This window comes from Dipodomys spectabilis, unplaced genomic scaffold (assembly GCF_019054845.1).
Source record: "Dipodomys spectabilis isolate Male_0828 unplaced genomic scaffold, ASM1905484v1 ptg000095l, whole genome shotgun sequence".
Taxonomy (NCBI): domain Eukaryota; kingdom Metazoa; phylum Chordata; class Mammalia; order Rodentia; family Heteromyidae; genus Dipodomys; species Dipodomys spectabilis.
Window position 1 is genome coordinate 28,393,652 of NW_024870772.1, and position 19,594 is coordinate 28,413,245.

A 19,594-nucleotide genomic window follows, 5' to 3' on the forward strand; every position below is an offset into this window, starting at 1 on the left:
GGGGGAGGGGGGGGACCGGGGCTTGAACTCAGGACCTGGGCTGCCTTGAGCTTTTTTTACTCATACCTCGTCTGGATATTTGGTGGCTAATTGGAGATAAGGGTCTCAGACTTTTTTAAAAAAAATCTTTTTCCTGTCCAGGCTCATTGAGAACCTGGATCCTCAGATGTCAGCCTTCTGAGTAACAAGGATTACAGGCGTGAGCCAAGGGCACCTGGAAGCACGTCCTTTTGAATAGGGAGTGGACTAGAAGCAATACTTGAGATTCGTGAGCGCTAAAGTACGGATCCAGAGAGAATTAGAAAAGAGGGAAAGAGTTACTCCGTGTCTGGTAACTTCTGGGCGCCTATCCCTTTAAGAGAGTAGGAGGTGCACGGTTTTTCTGGGCGCTGGAGCAGCGCACAGAGCCGGCTCCACCCCTTACTCCATTCCACTCCCAAGGTTCCCTGCGCGCGACGAGCGCACTTCCGGTGGGCTTCAGGGCGCGAGCTGGGGTCACTTCCGGCGTGCTCCGGCGCGCTTACTCCGCTCCCCACCTTCTTCCGGCCTTGCTTAGCGGGGCTTGAAATTCCCGCCGGGTCAGGCCTGGCCAGAGTTATGGTGCCCGGCCCACCTCGCCTCTGAGGGGGAGAGAAGCATCCCCAAGCCATTATCTGTTTGCTGACCTCAGCGAGCCCCTGGCAGCCATGTCCACGGGGTTCTCCTTCGGGTCCGGGATGCTGGGCTCAACCACCTTGACAGCGGGCGGAACCAACACTGGCGGTGGATTTTCCTTCGGGACCGGGACGTCTAGGTAATGAGGTTTGTTGGTCTTTCATAGCGAAGGCCTTTCTCCCCTGGCGAGGCTGCCTGCGCTCCGGGCCTCTCTCTTAACCTCTGGGTTTCTTTCTGGTGAACTTGGGTAGACGCATTTGCTGAGCCGCCAGCAAGCGCCAGGCCCTGGTGGCCTGGTGGAAGCAGGAAAGGGGGTGTGTGTGCGCGTGTGCGTGTGTGTGTGTGGCCCGGATGGCGGCCTGGGGGAGCAGGAAAGGATGTGTGTGTGTGTGTCCGTCCGTCCGTCCCCAGTCATCCATTGATGGCTCAGATCCGTCATGCCCAAGGGTGTGTGTGTGTGTGTGTGTGTGTGTGTGTGTGTGTGTGTGTGTGTGTGTGTGTGTGTGTGTGTGTGTGTGTGTGTGTGTGTGTCGCAGTGTGTGTGTGTGTGTGTGTGTGTGTGTGTCGCAGTCATCCATTGATGGCTCAGATCCGTCATGCCCAAGGGTGTGTGTGTGTGTGTGTGTGTGTGTGTGTGTGTGTGTGTCGCAGTGTGTGTGTGTGTGTGTGTGTGTGTGTGTGTGTGTGTGTCGCAGTCATCCATTGATGGCGCAGATCCGTCATGCCCTGTGAGCCAGGACTGCGGGGAGGGTTTGGAGTCTCCTAAGCTTTATACTTATGAATAGAATGAATGAAAAAAGGCCTTGTTATGGGTATTAGAGATTAAGATACAATTATTTAAGATTCCATTCAATATTTTCTTTAAGATTTCGGAATGCGTGTGTGTGTGTGTGTGTGTGTGTGTGTGTGTGTGTGTATGTATGTGTATATGTGTATCCTGGGGTTTGAACTCAAGGCCAGGGTGCTGCCCTTGAGTTTTTTGCTCAAGGCTACCATTCTAGCAATTGAGCTATCCTTGTGGCTTTCTTTGGTGATTAATTGGATATAAGAGTGTCACAGACTTTCCTGCCCTGACTGGTCTCATACAGATAGCCTCAGATTTCAATTTCCTGAGTAGCATTACCGACAGGCATGAGCCACTGGCTCCAGGCTTAGTTTGCCTTTTGATGCTGCTGGTATTTGAGCTTAGGCACTAGAGACTGCAAAGGCTAGTACTCTAGCCTCCAGACTTTTTTTCCTAGTTAATTAGAACCTCCTGAATTTTTTTTCCCTCTCTTGGCAGGCCTTGAACCAGGATCCTGCAGATCTCAGGTTCGTTAGTAGCTAGGATTACAGATTGTCTTATGATTTTTTTTTTTTTTTTTTGCCAGTTCTCAGGGCTTGGGCACTGCCCCAGCTTCTTTTGCTCAAGGCTAGCACTCTACCACTTGAGCCACAGTGCCACTTCCAGCTTTTTCTATTTATGTGGTACTGAGGAATCGAACCCAGGACTTCATGCATGCTAGTTAAACACTACCTCTAAGCCACATTTCCAGCCCCATGCTTTTAAATTTTTTTCTAACATGAGTTTTGCAAGTCTTTATGATCCATGGTACTTAACAGCATATATTGGTAATTTTGTGCAGTAATTGTTATGCATGGATGTTGTTTTGTGGCTCACATCACCTTTTACTTAAGTTACACAATATAAGTGGTATGTCATCAAACTATTAGTCAAAAATATAACCAAGGAAAGTCCAGTATATAAAAATGATGAGGAAAGACTTTTTTTTTTTTTTGTCGGTTGTAGGGCTTGAACTCTGGGCTTGGGTGCTGTCCCTCAGCTCTTCAGCTCAAAGCGAGCGCTCTACTACTTGAGCCACACCGCCACTTGCGGTTTTCAAGTGGTTTATTGGAGATAAGAGTCTTAGGGACTTTACTGCCCAGGATGGCTTTGAACTGTGATCCTTAGCTCTTAGCCTCGCCTGGGAGTAGCTAGGATTACAGGCGTGAGCCACCAGCACCCGGCAGGAAAGACTTTTTTGGGGGGTGTCCAGTCGTGGGGCCTGATCTCTGGGCCTGAGTGCTGTCCCTCAGCTCTTCAGCTCAAGGCTAGCTCTCTACCACTTGAGCCACAGTGCCACTTCCGGCTTTTTTCTTCTTGCTCATGTGGTGCTGAGGAATCGAACCCAGGTCCTCATGCATACAAGGCAAGCGCTCTACCACTGAGCCACCTTCCCAGCCCCAAGGAAAGACTATTTTAATGAAAGACTTAAGATCTTTGGTTGGAACTCAAATTTTGAAGATAAAGGTGGATGGAGCTCATAAAATCATGAAATAATTACCCTAAGGAGAGTGTATCTCCAGTCTTTGTTTATTTTCTCCCCAGTTGTGGGGCTTGAAATCAGTATCTGGGCACTGACGCTGAGGTCTTTTGCTTGATGCAAGTGCTCTACCATTTTGAGCCACAGCTCCAATTTTCTAGTGGTTAATCAGAAATAAAAGTCTCACGGATTGGGTTGGGAAGGTGGCTCAGTGGTAGAGTGCTTGCCTTGCATGCCTGAGCCCCTGGGTTCCATTCCTCAGCACCACATAAGCAAAAAGAAAAAAGCTGGAAGTGGCGTTGTGGCTCAAGTGGTAGAGCACTAGCCTTGAGCTGAAGAGCTGAGGGATAGCGCCCAGGCCCAGAGTTCAGGCCCCACGACTGGACCCCCTCCCCCCCCCCCCAAAAAAAAAGTCTCGTGGATTTTACTGCCCATGCGTGCTTTGAACTTCAAACCTCAGATCTTAGCCTCTTGAGTAGCTAGGATTATAGACATGAGCTATCAGTGCTTGGCTTAGTATCTTCAATCTTTAAGGATGTGGTTGTAGAATTAAAAGGCAAAAGTAGGGGCTGGGAAGGTGGCTCAGTGGTAGAGCACTTGCCTTGCATGTCTGAAGCCTTGGATCCGATTCCTCAGCACCACAAAAGCATAAAGAAAAAAGCCGGAAGTGGCGCTGTGGCTCAAGTGGTAGAGCGTTAGCCTTGAGCTGAAGAGCTGAGGGACAGTGCCCAGGCCCAGAGTTCAGGCCCCACGAACGGACCCCCCCCCCAAAATAAATAAGAATAAATAAATAAAAGGCAAAAGTAGCTTCCATATTACCTATAGTTTTAAAAAGTGAGGACAGAGACTCCACAGTTGAAACCAGGTGCTAGTGACTCATGCCTGTACTTTTAGCTACTCAGGAGGCAGAGATTGGAAGATCAAGTACGTAAACTTCAAAAAAAACCAGAAGTGGAGCTGTGGGTCAGGTGGCAGAGCACCTGCCTTGAGCAGAAAGAGCTATGGGAAAACTCGAAGGCCCAGAGTTTACACCCCAGAACTGGAAACAAAACAAGCAAAGAAAACCGTAGTCTGCACAAGTCCTGATCATTTCACTTCTGAAGTTTCCATTTGTCTTAATTTCCTGTGCTAATACGTCGCTCCATATTGTTGTCATTCATGCAACAAATGCATATTGGACAAATTCCGGTGTGTTAGGTTCTCTTAGATTATGAAATTTTACTTGGTTCTGTTTCTCTTTTTTGTTGTTGTTTTGTTTGTGCAGGTATTGAGGCTTAAATTCAGCCTTGCCTAGAGGCTTGCCTTTCTCCATTCACTGAGCCACACCTCCACTTCAAGCTTTTTGCTAGTAAATGGGAGATAAGAACTTTTTCTGTTCCGGGCTGTCTTTGAACCAGATACTCAGATCTCAGCCTCGGTAGCTGGGGTTACAGGCATGAGTTACCAGCTCCTGGCTATATACTTGGTTCTTGACTCATCCCTTTCCCTTTCCCCCTTTTTAGTTCTTAGTTGATTTACTTGTTTTGTAGTTCTGGGGTTTGAACCTAGGACATCATGCTTGCTAAACAATGATCTACTAATGAACTACATCTCCCATCCTTTTGTCAGATGAAAGTTCAGCCAGCCGTTGTTCTTGTGTTATATAAAAACCTCTGTTTGAGTAATCCCAGTCTCTTTTTTTTTTTTTTGTTGGTGGTAGGGCTTGAGCGCTATCCCTCAACTCTTCAGTTCAAGGCGAGCGCTCTACTGCTTGAGCTACAGCGCCACTTCTGGTTTTCTAGTGGTTTTTTATTGGAGATAAGAGTCTCACGGACTTTCCTGCAGGGGTTGGCTTTGAACCGTGATCTTTAGATCTCAGCCTCCTGAGTAGCTAGGATTACAGGCGAGAGCCACTGGCTCCTGGCTTCAGCCTCTATCTTTTTTTTTTTTGGGTCCGGTTGTGGGGCCTGAACTCTGGGCCTGGGCGCTGTCCCTCAGCTCTTCAGCTCAAGGCTAGTGCTCTACCACTTGAGCCACAGTGCCACTTCCAGCTTTTTTTTTCTTTCCTTTTTTTTTTTTTTGCTTATGTGGTGCTGAGGAATCGAACCCAGGGCCTCATGCATGCAAGGCAAGCGCTCTACCACTGAGGCACCTTCCCAGCCCATTCAGCCTCTATCTTAAAAATCTGCTTTTACTCCAAGTGCTTGTGACTCATCCTTAGCTACTCTGGAGGCTGATATCTGAGGATCAAGGTTTGAAGCCAGCACTGTCATTAATGCCTGTGATAGTCTTATCTCCAATTAACTAGCAAAAAGCCACAAGTGGAGTTGTGGTTCAATTGAAAGAGCACTAGCCTTAAACTGCTCAGGGATAGTGACCAGGCCAGTTTAAGTCCCAGGATTACCCACCTCCCCCACGATCCCAGAAAAAAAAAAAGTGCTTTTATATCAGCCTTTCTCCTACATTTTAGTCAGGATAGTATTGTTAAAGATTCTACTACTCTTCTTTAATCATTTCCCCAGTCCTTAAAATGAAGTAACAAAATGAAAAAAAAAGATCTTCCTGTGGTCTTCAAGACTAGTGTAGTCTAGAATTCCATTTGGGGCCTATCTTCTCATTTCAGTGGTGTAGACCCACACTATAAAAACAAACAAAAAAATAAACATTTATGTTATCATCCAGTACATTTACACAAATAAAACCGTTTCAGGCAAAGACATTTATACTTTATGAGATGCACTTTGCAATTTTTTATGCTATTTCATTGAAAATGTTGCTTGTGACCTGTTAAATTAACTATACTTCTTTGATGGTTCTGATCTTAATTTGACAAGCATTGCCCAAGTAACATGTCTTTTTTTTCTGAGTTTCTCAGGGGGAAGCTTCCCACTTTAGGGCTGTCCCCTCCCCTGTACCCACTTATCTTTTGAGACTCAAACAGTCTCTTCATCAGAGAGGCATTTTCTGACCAGCTTGTCAGTCTGAGATTTTTCATTCTGGTAGATCATTCTATTAGATCACTTAGTTCTAATTGCTTGTATTATAATGATCACTTAGTTGTAACCATAGTTGTAATTAGTTTAAGATTATTGTTTGCTTGACCCCAACTGTAGCAATAATTTTCACAGTGGTAGAGACCTTTTCTTACTGTTTGTTATTCCAGTAGACACAGAGCCTGGAGCTCTATACCTACTTTGTAAATGAATGAGTGGTTAATACCTGTGTTTCTCACTGTATGGAAACTTATAAGTTATTAACTACTCTTTCAATCCCTAAAACAGTGTCAGGTGTATAGAAACACAGAGGTTATTAATGAAGTCATGTTGAGTGAATGAGTTACTAACACGAAATCCATAATGTACCCAGACATAAGAAGGAATGGATAAAATGAAAAGAAAGTAATGTGTCCACTAAGATGCTGGTTGGGAGGCCTATACTGTTCTTAGTGCTACCTGGTGATTTTTAAGTCATTTGGGGTGAGTTACCCTCCATCTACTTGCAGTTCCTACATCTGGACAAGGGATACAGCAATAGTATTAATGTTCATGTATGAATGATTCAATTATGCCAATTATTCAGCATCATATTTAGCCCTTACTTAAGTGTTCTGTGAAGGGAAATTGAAATGTCATTCTTAACTTGATGGTGTCCACTTTGCTTTGATACAACTTAATCCCATGAAGTCCTTGATAGAGAACACTGTAGCCCATCAATAATTGGTCAGATCTTTTCTGTTTTCCTTTAAGTAAATTTCTTTGCTGCAGAAAATTTCTTTTGTTTCTCTTGTGCAAGTTGCTTGAGTAGGAGCTATTTTTAAGTCATCTTTGTACTCTATGCTATTGGGCTATATAATTTGTTTGGTTGAAGTTACAAGTATTCCTAGTGATACCACTACTAACAACTCCTAGTTTTTTGAGCATGTGTGTGTGCTGGTCTGGGGCTTGAACTCAGGGCCTGGGTACTATCCCTGAGCTTTTGTGCTCAAAGTCAGCGCTCCTCCACTTGAACCACAGCCCTATGCCCAGCTTTTTGTTGTTGTTGGACGTGGGGCTTGATCTCGGCCTGGTCGCTGTCTCTGAGCTCTTCAGCTCAAGGCGAGCACTCTACTACGTGAGCCACAGCGCCACTTCCAGTTTTCTGGTTGTTTATTGGATATGAGAGTTTCATGGACTTTCCTTCGTGGGCTGGCTTTGAACCATGATCCTCAGATCTAAGTTTCCTGAGTAGCTAGGATTATAGATGTGAGCCACCAGTACCTGGCTTACTCCCAGCTTCTTGGTGGTTAATTGGAGATAATAAAGAGTCTCGTGGATGGACTTTCTAGCCTCTGCTTGCTACCTTTGAATCTGGATCCTCAGATCTCAGCTTCCAGAGTAGCTAGGATTACAGGCATGAGCTACCAGTGTCTGGCTTAGTAACAGCACTTACTAATTTTCCTTCCATAATTCCATAATTTCGTGACATTTATTTTAAAACCCTGCTAAGTGGGTAGAATCGTGCCAATTTTGAAGATGAAGAAATAAAGATTAAAGAAAGTTAAATAATCCAGGTTCTGGTGGTTTAGGTTTATCATCCTATCTTCACCGGAGGCAGAGATCTGAGGATTGCAGTTCATAGCCAGCCCTAGGCAGAAAAATTTGTAAAACCCTTATCTCAAATTAGCCAGCAAAAATCCAGAATTGGAGGTGAGGCTCAAGTGGAATACCATCAGTGAGTGAGAAAGCCCAGCCAGAGCTTGAGCCTCTGAGTTTAAGCCCCCAGTATCTGCATCAAAAAAGGAAGGGAAGAGAGGGGAACAGGAGAGAAAAGGGAAGGAAGAAATAGTTAAGTAATAGCACACAGCTGTCAACACCGGACAGCTGGTGTTGGGTCTTAGCTTGAAATTGCTGTCTCCTCCCTTGAGAAGTCCAAAGACTTTCAAGACTGTTTTTTTAAAACATGTCATTAGATTCTCTTATGATGATTATATCTTTTTTTTTTTTTCCCCATTACTGATGATTGCAGGCTAGGCTAGCCTTCTACTACTGCACTGTATATGCACTCTCAGTCCTGGCCTTGAATTTGAGATTCTCCTGCTTCAGTGGCCTAGTGGCTGTAACTATAGATATGTATCCCATATCTGGTGTGATATGTCTTTATAGGAGGTTAACAAAGGAAAGTTTTAAAAGTGAAATATATGATAAACCAGATTTTTTATTGTATGCGTGTAGTTAGAATAGCTGTTAACTTTTTCCTTCATCCTTTTTCATTTTTATTTTCTATCTTTTTTGGGGGGGGGGGGGGTAGTGGTAGTACTGAGGTTTGAAGGCAGGGTTTTCACTTGAGCCATGCCCCATAACCCTCTTTAGTTTTAGTTATTTTATTATATTTTTCACTTTTGCCTGAGGCCAGCCTGCCAATACTTCCCACATACATACCTGAGATTACTGGTATGTGCTACCAAGACTCAGGTTATTTGTTGAGATGGAATTCCAATAACTGTGCAGACTGGCCTCAAACCACAATCTTCCCAATCTCCATCTCTAGAAGAGCTAAGATTATAGATACGAGTCATCAAGCCCAGATTCCTGCATAGTCTTTGAAGTGTCAAATTGTGCAAAAATTGAGCCTCTTCTGAGGATTAGTAAGAACAAGGAAAAAGTTTCTAACTATTCAGTCATTTATTTTTACCAGCTGCAATTCTTACCATTCAGAAGCTCTCTAAAGAGAGGTTCTCATGAACACAATCATAATAGAGAGTAGTGATGCTTTGCGCTTAGTTTTTGCCATAATATGACCACTCTGTCCCAATTTTTTATTTTTGGTAGCAAGATACTATGCCCATAAATATAATAATAGAACAAGAGAAGTGGTAGTAAAGACAGCCTAAAATAACTTCCCATTTGTGGACATGCCTTTTTATGTGAGTAGCTAAGGAATAACTGAATTTAGAAACATGAGCTGAAGGAAGAGGGTCCATAATTGTAAGGTTTCCTATACCCATTTTAAAATGTACTACATACCAAACAAAACCTGATAAAGTCAGAATATATGGGCCTTGCCTATGACTACTTTGAGGTCTGAAACCCTGATTGCTATAGACTTTGTTTTTGTTATTTTACTGGTACCAGGGCTTGAACTCTCCCTTGACTATCTCTATCACTTGGTACTCTACCACTTGTGCCATCTTGTCACTGTTTCTTTGTGGGCTGGCTTTGAACCATAGTCCTCCAGGTCTCAGCATTCTTATTCTTAGCAGCTGGGATTGCAGGTATAAACCATAGGTTCCCATTTTGGAATTGTAAATTTTAGGAGTAATATTACATGTGAATTTATTATTAGGGAAAACAAAGCTCTTTCAACTTTACTGGTTTAAGGTAAATTCGTTAGTTTTTTTTATTTTTGATGTATTAGATATATGATATGAAAGAACAATAGCTGTAGAGTTAATTTTTATTTCTCTGAAGAAACATTGGCTTTCGTAGACTGTTTTTCTTTTTTTATAAACAAGCAACCCTTCCGTTGGACTCAGTTTTGGAACTCTTCCTGGAAGCACTACAACTCCAGCAACTACATCTGCTCCCTCCACTGGTTTTGGAACTGGCCTCTTTGGAACCAAGCCTGCCACTGGTTTCACTCTAGGAGGCAGCAGCACAGGTGAGAAGGGGGCTTGGGAGGGTTCTTCTCCAGTGTCCATAGTATCCCCCTTTTAGCTTGATAGTAATGGAACTAAAGTAAATAAGGGTGAGTGATAGGCAGAGTCAATGGTTGTGATCTACTCTAGTAAAAGGAAGACTGAAACAGTTGAAGATCTCTTTCTTCAGCTATAATTAATTGAGATGATTTAAACTTTTGTGTTATGTCGTTTTCCTCGTAACTTAAACGAATCATTGTTCTATTCTTTTTCCCCTCATAGTTTACAAAACTGGAATATAGAAGAATATCTAAAGAACCGGGTGTAGATTCCAGTACTGACTTTTAAAAGGAACTTTGAGTACAGTTAAAAAGTGCATGTATTTATTTTCATATCTCTCATTTCAGAAAAAATATTTTAAATACAGAAATATTTTTTAGTGTGGATGTATATTTCACGATACTTTTTCAGTCGTTGGGCCCTTGAGAGGAAAAAGCACCAAACTATGTTTGAAGTCTTGGAATTAAGCCCTAGTTGTATCTTTACAAATAGTGATGGATTGTGAGATATTAAGGAATTATATAATATCTAGGGGAAAAACTTTTTGTTACCAGTAAAATGATAATATTGTAGGACTGAGGATGTAGTTGTGATAGAACACCTGCCTGAACATATACAAGGTTCTGGGTTTGATCTCCAGCATAAATAAATAAATACATTAATTATTAGATGATATTCTAACATTTTTTGTGTTTTGTTTCGGCTCACAACCAATAGTTTTTATAGTGGTATGCATAAAGGAATGTGAGTACCTAGAGTGTCACTATGGATGTCAATAAATAATGAGTGACAGAGAATAGAAAGGAAAACAAGAAGTGGTTTTTTTTGTTGTTGTTGGTGGTGGTGGTGGTTGGTTGTGGGCCTTGAACTCAGGGCCTGGATGCTTTTCCTGAGCTCTTTTGCTCAAGGTTTATATTCTACCACTTTGAACCATGGCTCCATTTCCAGTTTTCTGGGGATAAGAGTCTTATGGACTTTACTGCCTGGGTTGGCTTTGAATCATGTCATCATCTCAGCCTCCTGAGTAGCTAGGATTGATTACAGCTGTTAGCTACCAGTGCCAGTGAAAGAAGTAATTTTGAAAGGCCCTTAAACTGAGATTAAGAGAACCCTGTTTACTTAGATTCTACTTGGCTGTTAGCAGCAGAAAACAATGTATTTCTTTGTTTCCAACATTTTGGATAAGATTGGCTAAAGACCAGCAGTAAAGTTTTGTTTTCTGTGCTTAAAAAAATTCATATGTAATAATTCTGAAGCACTATTTTGGCAGGAACTTTCAGTTGTGTTGAGGGCAATCTAAAAGCATAGCTTATGATGACTTTTCTCTCAGTGATTTTTGCAGGTCATTCATGCTTCCTTTCACTTAAATATTTTGAGTAGCTACAATTTCCTAATTATGGCTGAACAATACGGCTTGAACATTCAGTATTAGCTTATATTTGCAGTGGTGTTAATGCTACTGATGGTAATGATATTAGAAATTAAGTTCATGAGCAAAATCAATCATCTCTTGAGAAATGAGAGAAATAGGCAGATCAGATAAATCAATTTATCTTGTGCAATATGATAAACTTCTAATCAACGTAGGAAAGCACAATGGGAGGAAGAAATTAGGTTTATTTTGCAGTGGAAGCATTCTAGAGTAGACATGTACTTTCTCAACTAAAATAATCCTGGGGAATATGAAAAGAATTTTGTTCTTGGAACTTTAGGACTTAGAAGTAGAAATGTTAAAATTGAGCTTTGAAGAAGAGGCTGAGACTGGAAAAGAAAGGGGCAGTTGTATGCTATGTCTTTTAAAGATTAGAGCTAATTGACAGAATCAGCAGGATGTAGTTGTTATTCTGAGATAATCAAGAGTGGAGCACAAGCTGGAAGAGATTGGCAGATAAATTAAGTTCTTGTATTAGTTTTTGAAACAGTGAAATCACATTATGATTTTGATGTTCCCAGTAAATTAAGGTTATTTCTGAAGTAGAATTGGTTAAAATGCAGTGGAAGGAAGGGGTGTCAGGGAAACTTGGGGTTTCTGGCTTGAACAATTGAATTGACATGTCGGGGTGGGGGTGGGGTTTGGTGTTTTTGTGCTTGTTTGTCTGTTTTGTGGGGAGATAAAGAGAAAGTCCATGGAGATATCAAGGTAGAACCTGACCAGTGAGGATTCAGGTGGATACCGAGTTGACTTAGGTGTCTGTGTATGAATGACCAAAGTGGTGAGTTCAGTGGGTAGGCAACAGCACAACCTTGTGGAGCATGATTTGAGAAAGGAAATTTATAAAATAGGACTGAAAGTGAATAGTGCCAGCAGGAGAAGGAAGAAAGCTGGTTGCTGGTAAAGACAGGAGCTAAAAATAGAGACTGGTTGTGTATTTTTTAAAAGTTGTTTTTCTTTTGGAAATAAAGGGAAGGAAAGAGGTTAAAACTACTATAGGTAAATCTTAAAGCTGGAATTGAAATTGATCAGCATTATTGACTGGGTTTGATTTTGCTTTACTTAACCTGAAGTGCCATCTTTTCTATATTCACCATGATTTAATCCCAATATGTCTGTGGATAAACACCATTGTAGGTAAATCTAGAGATGGAATTGAAATTGATCAGCATTAATATTGACTGGATTTGATTTTGCTTTTCTTAACTTAAAGTGTCATCTTTTCTGTATTCACCATGATTTGATCTCAAATTTATATCATATTTTATATATATATATACATTATATATATGTCTGTAGGTGTGTATATATATTTATATGTATGTGTGTATATACATATATATATAATTTATTTTTAATTTTTGTTGACATACAGGGTCACTTTTAGAGGTCCTGTTTGAAACAAGTGTAATATCTGTATATTAAAGGTAAAATGGATTTTTTAAAAAACAGGAACTGCAGCCACTACATCTGCATCTACAACAGGCTTCAGTCTAGGGTTCAATAAGCCTGCAGCATCTGCCACACCCTTTGCTCTGCCTATCACTTCTACCTCAGCCAGTGGTCTTACTCTTTCATCTGCTCTGACATCAACTCCAGCAGGTGAGGCAGAATGGGACAGAATTGAATTTAAGAGTGAATGGTTTGGTTGTTTAGTTAGAGAACATAACACTGGGGGTTGAAGCAGCAGGGGCCATTTTGAAATATGTTCTCTACTTTCAGAGCAAAGCATAGGAGAGGGTTAAATGTGAAGCCAGTATGGGCTAGTCCTCCTTTTTGTGCTTCCTGGTCCCCAGGAAAGATAGGTGCTTACCACCTTGCTCAGCTATTATACTTCTTTCCCCTGTAGCTAGAATAACAGGCGTATACCATCACACCCAGCCAGTTTTTGAGATGGGGTCACGTGAATGTTTATTCTCAGGTTGGCCTTTAACTATGATTTTGTGATCTTGGCCTCTCATTTAATTTAATTTGATTCATTTGATTTTGAAAGTGGAATTGTAGCCTGGTTTTGAAAGCACATTATTGCTGTCTGGTATCATGCTAATTCTTATTGTTATTACTGAGTTTTGATTTAAACCTACTGTTTCTTCTTTACTTTTGTTTTTTATTTTTTATGTGTGCTATTCCCGGGGCTTGAACACAGGGCCTGGCTGTTGGCCCTGATCTTTCTTGCTCAAAGCTAGCATTCTACCAGTTGAGTGGTCCACTTCCAGCTTTTTTGGTAGTTCATTGGAGATGAATTCATGAGCTGTTCTCCCCTTCTCCCCGCCATTGGAGATGGACTCATGAGCTGGTTTTAAACCTTGACTTTCAGATCTTAGCCTCCTGAGTAGCTAGGATTACAGGCATGAGTCACTGGTGCCCAACTTATTTTACTAAGCTGTTATTCCTCCTTATCAAGTATATATGCTCATCTTCAACAGGTTTTTTTTCTAGAGAGCCATTTTTGTCATGGAAATCAGTTTTTTTAAAAATGTAATTATGTTTTTCTGTGTGCTCCTATGTACCATTTCTACTTGAAGGCTTAGTATCTCATTTTTTTACAGCATCCACAGGATTTACTCTAAACAATTTGGGAGGAACAGCAGCAACAACAACAACTGCATCAACTGGCCTTTCTTTAGGGGGAACCTTAGCAGGTTTGGGAGGTTCACTTTTCCAGAGTGCAAACACAGCAACATCAGGTAATTGATAGTATTTATTCTCCATAACACTGAACATTTGTATTTAAATTTACTTTATTCTGATGTGTGCAGAACACTTTTTCTTTAATCTTTGCTAGTTTGTGTTAGTACTGGGGCTTGAACTTGGCCTGGGTCCTGTCCCTTAGCTTTTTCATTTGAGGCTGACTTACTCCCTATCACTTGAGCCCCAGCTCTACTTCTAGCTTTTTGCTGATTAATTGGGGGTCAGAGTTTCAGGGACTTGCCTGCCCAGACTGGCTTTGAACTTCGAGCATCAGATCTCTGCCTGCTAAGTAGCTAGCATTATAGGCATGAGTATTTAGTGCCTGGCTTGTTTTCCTTTTAATATAAAAACTGAACTGTAATGTTTTTTATATATAATTGGCCATCTTAGTTATACTTCAGGAATATATTTTTTCTCTTTCTCCGTACTGTCTGATTAGGTAAGTGAGAGACTAAAGAGTCACAAAAGTGGCCTTTTTTTTTTCTTCTGTGCCAGTCCTGAGGCTTGAACTCAGAGCCTACACACTGTCCCTAAGCTTTTATGCCTAAGGATAACAATCTACCACTTGAATCACAGTTATACCTCTGGCTCTTTTTTGTATTTAATTGGTGGTAAGTGTCTCATGGAGTTTCCTGCTAGGGCTGGCTTTGAACAGCAGTTCGCAGATCTCAGCCTCCCAGGTTGCCAGGATTACAGCATAGAGCCATCAGTGACCTACTTGAAACTTTTTTTTTTTTTTTTTAAATAAATGTCAGTTAAATAGTTTTGGGAACTGGAGGAATGATGGGTTGGAACTCCAGCCACATAAATGTATTAACATGCTTCTGATTATACTTGGGCTAATTTTAGTAACTTTAATTTCAGAAGTGTTTTGTTTTGTTTTTTTTTGTCGGTCATGGGGCCTGAACTCTGGGCCTGGGTGCTTTCCTTGAGCTCTTCAGCTCAAGGCTAGCACTATATTACTTGAGCCACAGTGCCACTTGCTTGTGTGGTGTTGAGGAATTGAACCCAGGGCCTCATGCATGCAAGGCAGGCACTCTACCACTGAGCCACCTTCCCAGCCCAACTTCAGAAGTTTTGTGGAGCCTCGAATGTATCTAATACTTGGTTGTATAGGAGAGAGGAAGGAATATGACTTGATGTTTTCTTAATAAAGCTATAGATGTTTTTGTCCTCTAGATACTACTTTGATCGAGAAAAACAGGTCATTAGAAGAGAAAGGAGAAAGATAGGATAGATAAACTAGAAATTATAGTGTTCAAATTTTCATTGTCTTCCAAGTACTAAGATTTTTTTTTTATTGTTGGCTAATTTTGTAGATACAAATGCCTTCTAATCAAATCATGAGATGATTGTAACTAACATACCATTTTTTGTAGGATTAAGTATTTAAACTATTTAAATACTATTAAAGTATTTAAATACTATTAAGTATTTAATTATAGAATGGTGAGACAATGGGTCATTTTATACCTTACTGAGATAGTAGGTATGTACTGAGTATATACTTTGTTTGTATGTGTGTTGGGGAGTGTGCCCATGATTGAACGCTGTCTCTCATGTGACTTGGTGGTGAGCACCCTACCATTTGAGCCATTCCACAGCCTTTTTGTTTTGATTTAGGGTGTTGCTTCTGAGGTGGACTGGCCTTGAACCCACAATCCTCCTACCTCTGAGTAGCTAGGATTACAGATATGTAACACCATATCCAGCTTTTTCTTAGGCTCTTGACATAATACTTAATGCTTGTTTCATGCTTATGTTAACTGAAGGTGCTATTATTTTTTAGGAAATTACAGGTTCAGTATCTTTTCTGAAGTGATTGGAGCTATTAGTATTTATGCTTTGGAGTTTTCAGAGTTGGGGATAGTTAAATAAACTTTACCAGGTGAATATCAGCATAATGCTTAAAAAGTTTCAGATTTTTGTAACATTTCAGATTTTGTAACATTTCAGATTTTGGATTTTTGGATTAGGAATGCTTACCAGACATAATACTAGTTATTTAGCTATATTTATATCACAGATTGCCAGCATTTAAATCTAGTGTTCACTTGCTACATGCTACTAACTACTATTTTGTCTTTCTAAAATAACATCTTATCTTCTGTAAGAGAACCACAACTGTATCAGGTTAGGAATGCATGCATTTATAGAAACATAGGTTTATCAGCACAAGAGCTCTGAAATTTTGATATTTGACTTACATATACCTTAATCTCTTTGATTAACCATAATCTCCTTGATTCCTTTTGCCAGTGAAATAAGATTTGAATACTCAAGGTTATATCTTTAAATTTCTGGAGAGAACTTGGAGGATTGCACTTATAATTAATGAATATTATACTCAAATCCTGTAAATTAATGCTAGAATAATTTAACAATATGCAATTCAAAATAAGACTGAAAAATAGGATGTATTGGGCTGGGAGTGTAGTAGAGTGCTTGCCTACCACAAGCCCTGAGTTCTATTTGTCAGTACCACATAAACAAAAAAAGGCCTTGAAGTAGCACTGTGGCTCAAGTGGTAGAGTGCTAGCTTTGAGCAAAAAGAAGCTCAGGGACAGTGCCCAGGCCCTGAGTTCAAACCTCAGGACTGGCAACCCCTCCCTTCCCCCCCCCCCCCACAAAAAAAAAAAAAAACAACCCAAAACACAAAAAGGTAAGATGTATTTACCTGAAAATATACCAACTGAAACTGCATTTGAAGAAAATGTTTTAAAAAAATAACAAAAATGAATGTTTGTGCATATCAAAGACTTCTTATAAAGTCTTTATTTCTGTGAAATTGGTTAATGATGCTTAGGTTATTTTTAGGGCTTGGACAGAATGCTTTAAGCTTGACGTTGGGAGCTCCAGCAGCCACTTCAACTACGGGCAATGAAGGACTTGGTGGTATAGATTTTAGTAGCTCATCAGATAAAAAGAGTAAGTAATGTTATTGTAATTTTAGAAAACTTCCCAACAATTCAGAATTCTTGTTTATGAAATCTCTAAATATGCAATAGAACAGTTTTATATAGGTTTCCATTATCATTTGTATTTTACAAATTGTACCAGGCATCTAAGCTTTTATTGTCTTAGTTAGATCTGTGTGATGATCGAGTCTTATGCAGTTATCTAATGTGTACATTAACAAATACTTTTAAATTGGAATTATGATCCACAGATTTTGTAATCCATTTTACGTAACAGAAGCAATGTCAGTATCAGTGACTTGGGGTTGATTTTGTTTTACTCCAGAAAGGACTGTAGGAATCAGAAATGAAGAGTTAATTTTCCTTCTCTGTTCCTGTCCTCATCATCTTGTCTTAAGTGTAGACTTAACTTGAACAGCAGTAATAGGTAGAATAAATACACAAGATTACGTACCTTCCCCCAGTTCCTCTTAATTGGTTATATCTGTCAAATGATTCCTCTTAATCTGTACGATCCGTTGTACTAATAGCTATCTCTGTTAGCTTTGGACCTATAGTATCAATGGGATTAAACCAGCATTCAATAAAGAAGTTCAGCATAGACTGAGACATAGAGCTAAGAATGGCTTGGGCCCTTTTGAAGAGCTAACAGAAGTCAGTTGTAGCTGGAGTACAGAAAGATCAGATGCCAGAGGTCATAAAGGGCTCAATATGTGCCACATTGGCTCTTATTATTATATTGAGGGCAACTGAGGTCTACTACAGCTATATGGGAATAACTGTAGGAATGCAAGAACAGGCCTGGAGAACTGTTAGAAGGATTTTGTAGTAGCAAGTAAATTAATGAGGCAAATCTAGTAGATTAATAAGATCCATGGCAACTTAGAAACAAGCCCAAGTTCTACACAATTTGTTTTACATAAGTGTAATTGCAGTGCAAAAATGAGGTGTCAGTGACATCAGCTCTCCAAATTAATGAATTATTTGGGGGGGAAAATTAAATCTCTTACTCTCATTAGCATGTCTCAGCAAATCTTAAGATATCACAAGGGTACTAATTTCACAAACATTAAACTGTGAAAGAAAAACCATTAGGACCAATGAGATGGTCCATGTTTTTAAAAAATTATTTTTTCTGTTGGTTGTGGTGCTTAAACTCAGGGCCTAGGCACTGTCTCTGAGCTCTTTTGCTGTATTCTAGTTCTCTACCACTTTGAGCCACAGTACCAGTTCCCATTTCTGAGTGGTTAACTGGAGATAAGAGTCTCTCGGGGATTTCAAACCACAATCTTCAGATCTCAGCCACCAGAGTAGTTAGGATTATAGGCCTGAGCCACTGGAGCCAGACCTGGTCCATATTTTTGTAGAAGAGTATATTTGAACGGTCAAATGGAAGAGGTAAAATAAAGGCCTTTTGTTTTTTTGTTGGCTGTGGGGCTTGAACTCAGGACTTGAATGGTGTCCCTGAGCTTCTTTGTTCAAGGCTAGCACTCTACCACTTTGAGGCATAACTACTCCATTTCTAGTTTTCTGGTGCTTTATTGGAGATGAGAGTCTCAGGAACTTTGCTGCCAAGGCTGGCTTTGAACCGTGATCCTCAGATCTCAGCCTCTTGAGTACCTAGGATTAGGCATAAGCCACCAGCAGCCAGCACGTCCATGGTTTTTAAATGCTTCCCCCCCCCCCCCCACTTATAAAAATACATTTCTGAGACAGAAATATTTTACATGGGTCCAGTGTTAGAAATAGATGTATGAGGGGCTGGGAAGGTGGCTCAGTGGTAGAGCGCTTGCCTTGCATGCCTGAGGCCCTGGGTTCGATTCCTCAGTACCACATAAGAAAAAAAAAGCCGGAAGTGGCGCTGTGGCTCAAGTGGTAGAGCGCTAGCCTTGAACAAAGAAGCTGAGGGACAGCGCCCAGGCCCAGAGTTCAAGCCCCATGACCAGACCAAAAAAAATAAAAAGAAAAGAAATTGATGTATGAATTATGATAATATATGAGTCAAAGGATTCTTACATTTAAGTTAAAAAATACTTTAAATCAAGAAAAATAACTCACGACAAATGTACAAGTTATTATATGAGAAGGCACTGCACAAATAGAAAAATACATTTATCTGATGACCATTTGAAGAGAATGTTTATTACTTCACTAGTATGGTAAGAAATGTGTTGAGGGCTGGGAAGGTGGCTCAGTGGTAGAGCGCTTGCCTTGCATGTATGAGGACCTGGGTTTGATTCCTCAGTACCACATAAGCAAAAAGAAAAAAGCCGGAAGTGGCGCTGTGGCTCAAGTGGTAGAGCGCTAGCCTTGAGCTGAAGAGCTGAGGGACAGCGCCCAGGCCCAGAGTTCAGGCCCCACGACTGGACCCGCCCCCCCCCCCCCCAAAAAAAAAAAAAAAAGAAATTGTTGAAATTACAATTAGTTGATATTTTTCACCTGCATGACTGGCAAAGATTTTGTTTAAATGTCTGTTGTTGGGGAGTTAAAGTGAAGGTACTAGGTCTTGTGGCAGTTGAAAAGGTATGTAGGAACTTGTTTGAGGGGATTTCCAGATTGCATTAAGGAATTATTAGACTGGAGAAGTTTGGGTGATCTGAAAAAGAGTATCCAATTAAAAAAAAGTGTTAAATAAGCTATATAGGCTTAAACTGGTAGTCAGAGTATAAATTGTCCCATATTTTGTGGAAAACAGCTAAAACAGAACTTTTCTTATATATATATATATATAAATATATATAATTTTTATATATAAATATATATTTTTATATATAAATATATATATAGTTTATATATATATATTTTTTTATATATAAATATATATATAATTTATATATATAAATATAAATACTTATTTATTCATTTTTGATCCTGTCGTGGGGCCTGAACTCTGGGCCTGGGTGCTGCCCCTCAGCTCTTCATCTTAAGGCTAGCATTCTACCAC

General features: G+C 40.4%; 1 protein-coding gene across 5 annotated transcripts in view; it reads left to right on the forward strand.

Moving 5' to 3' along the window:
- The first annotated feature begins 507 nt into the window (after positions 1 to 507).
- Positions 508 to 19,594, forward strand: part of Nup58 (nucleoporin 58) — a 58,053-nt gene continuing 38,966 nt past the window's right edge. Inside the window, exons 1-5 of one of the 5 annotated variants that reach the window (XM_042685369.1) lie at positions 508 to 793; positions 9,427 to 9,572; positions 12,494 to 12,643; positions 13,591 to 13,728; positions 16,550 to 16,660. In XM_042685369.1, coding sequence (XP_042541303.1) covers positions 687 to 793; positions 9,427 to 9,572; positions 12,494 to 12,643; positions 13,591 to 13,728; positions 16,550 to 16,660 — 652 coding nt within the window. In that variant the 5' untranslated portion in view covers positions 508 to 686. Of the gene's footprint in view, positions 794 to 9,426; positions 9,575 to 12,489; positions 12,644 to 13,590; positions 13,729 to 16,549; positions 16,661 to 19,594 lie in introns of all 5 variants that reach the window. The other 4 variants (XM_042685367.1, XM_042685365.1, XM_042685366.1 and 1 more) reach the window with 4 other exon arrangements.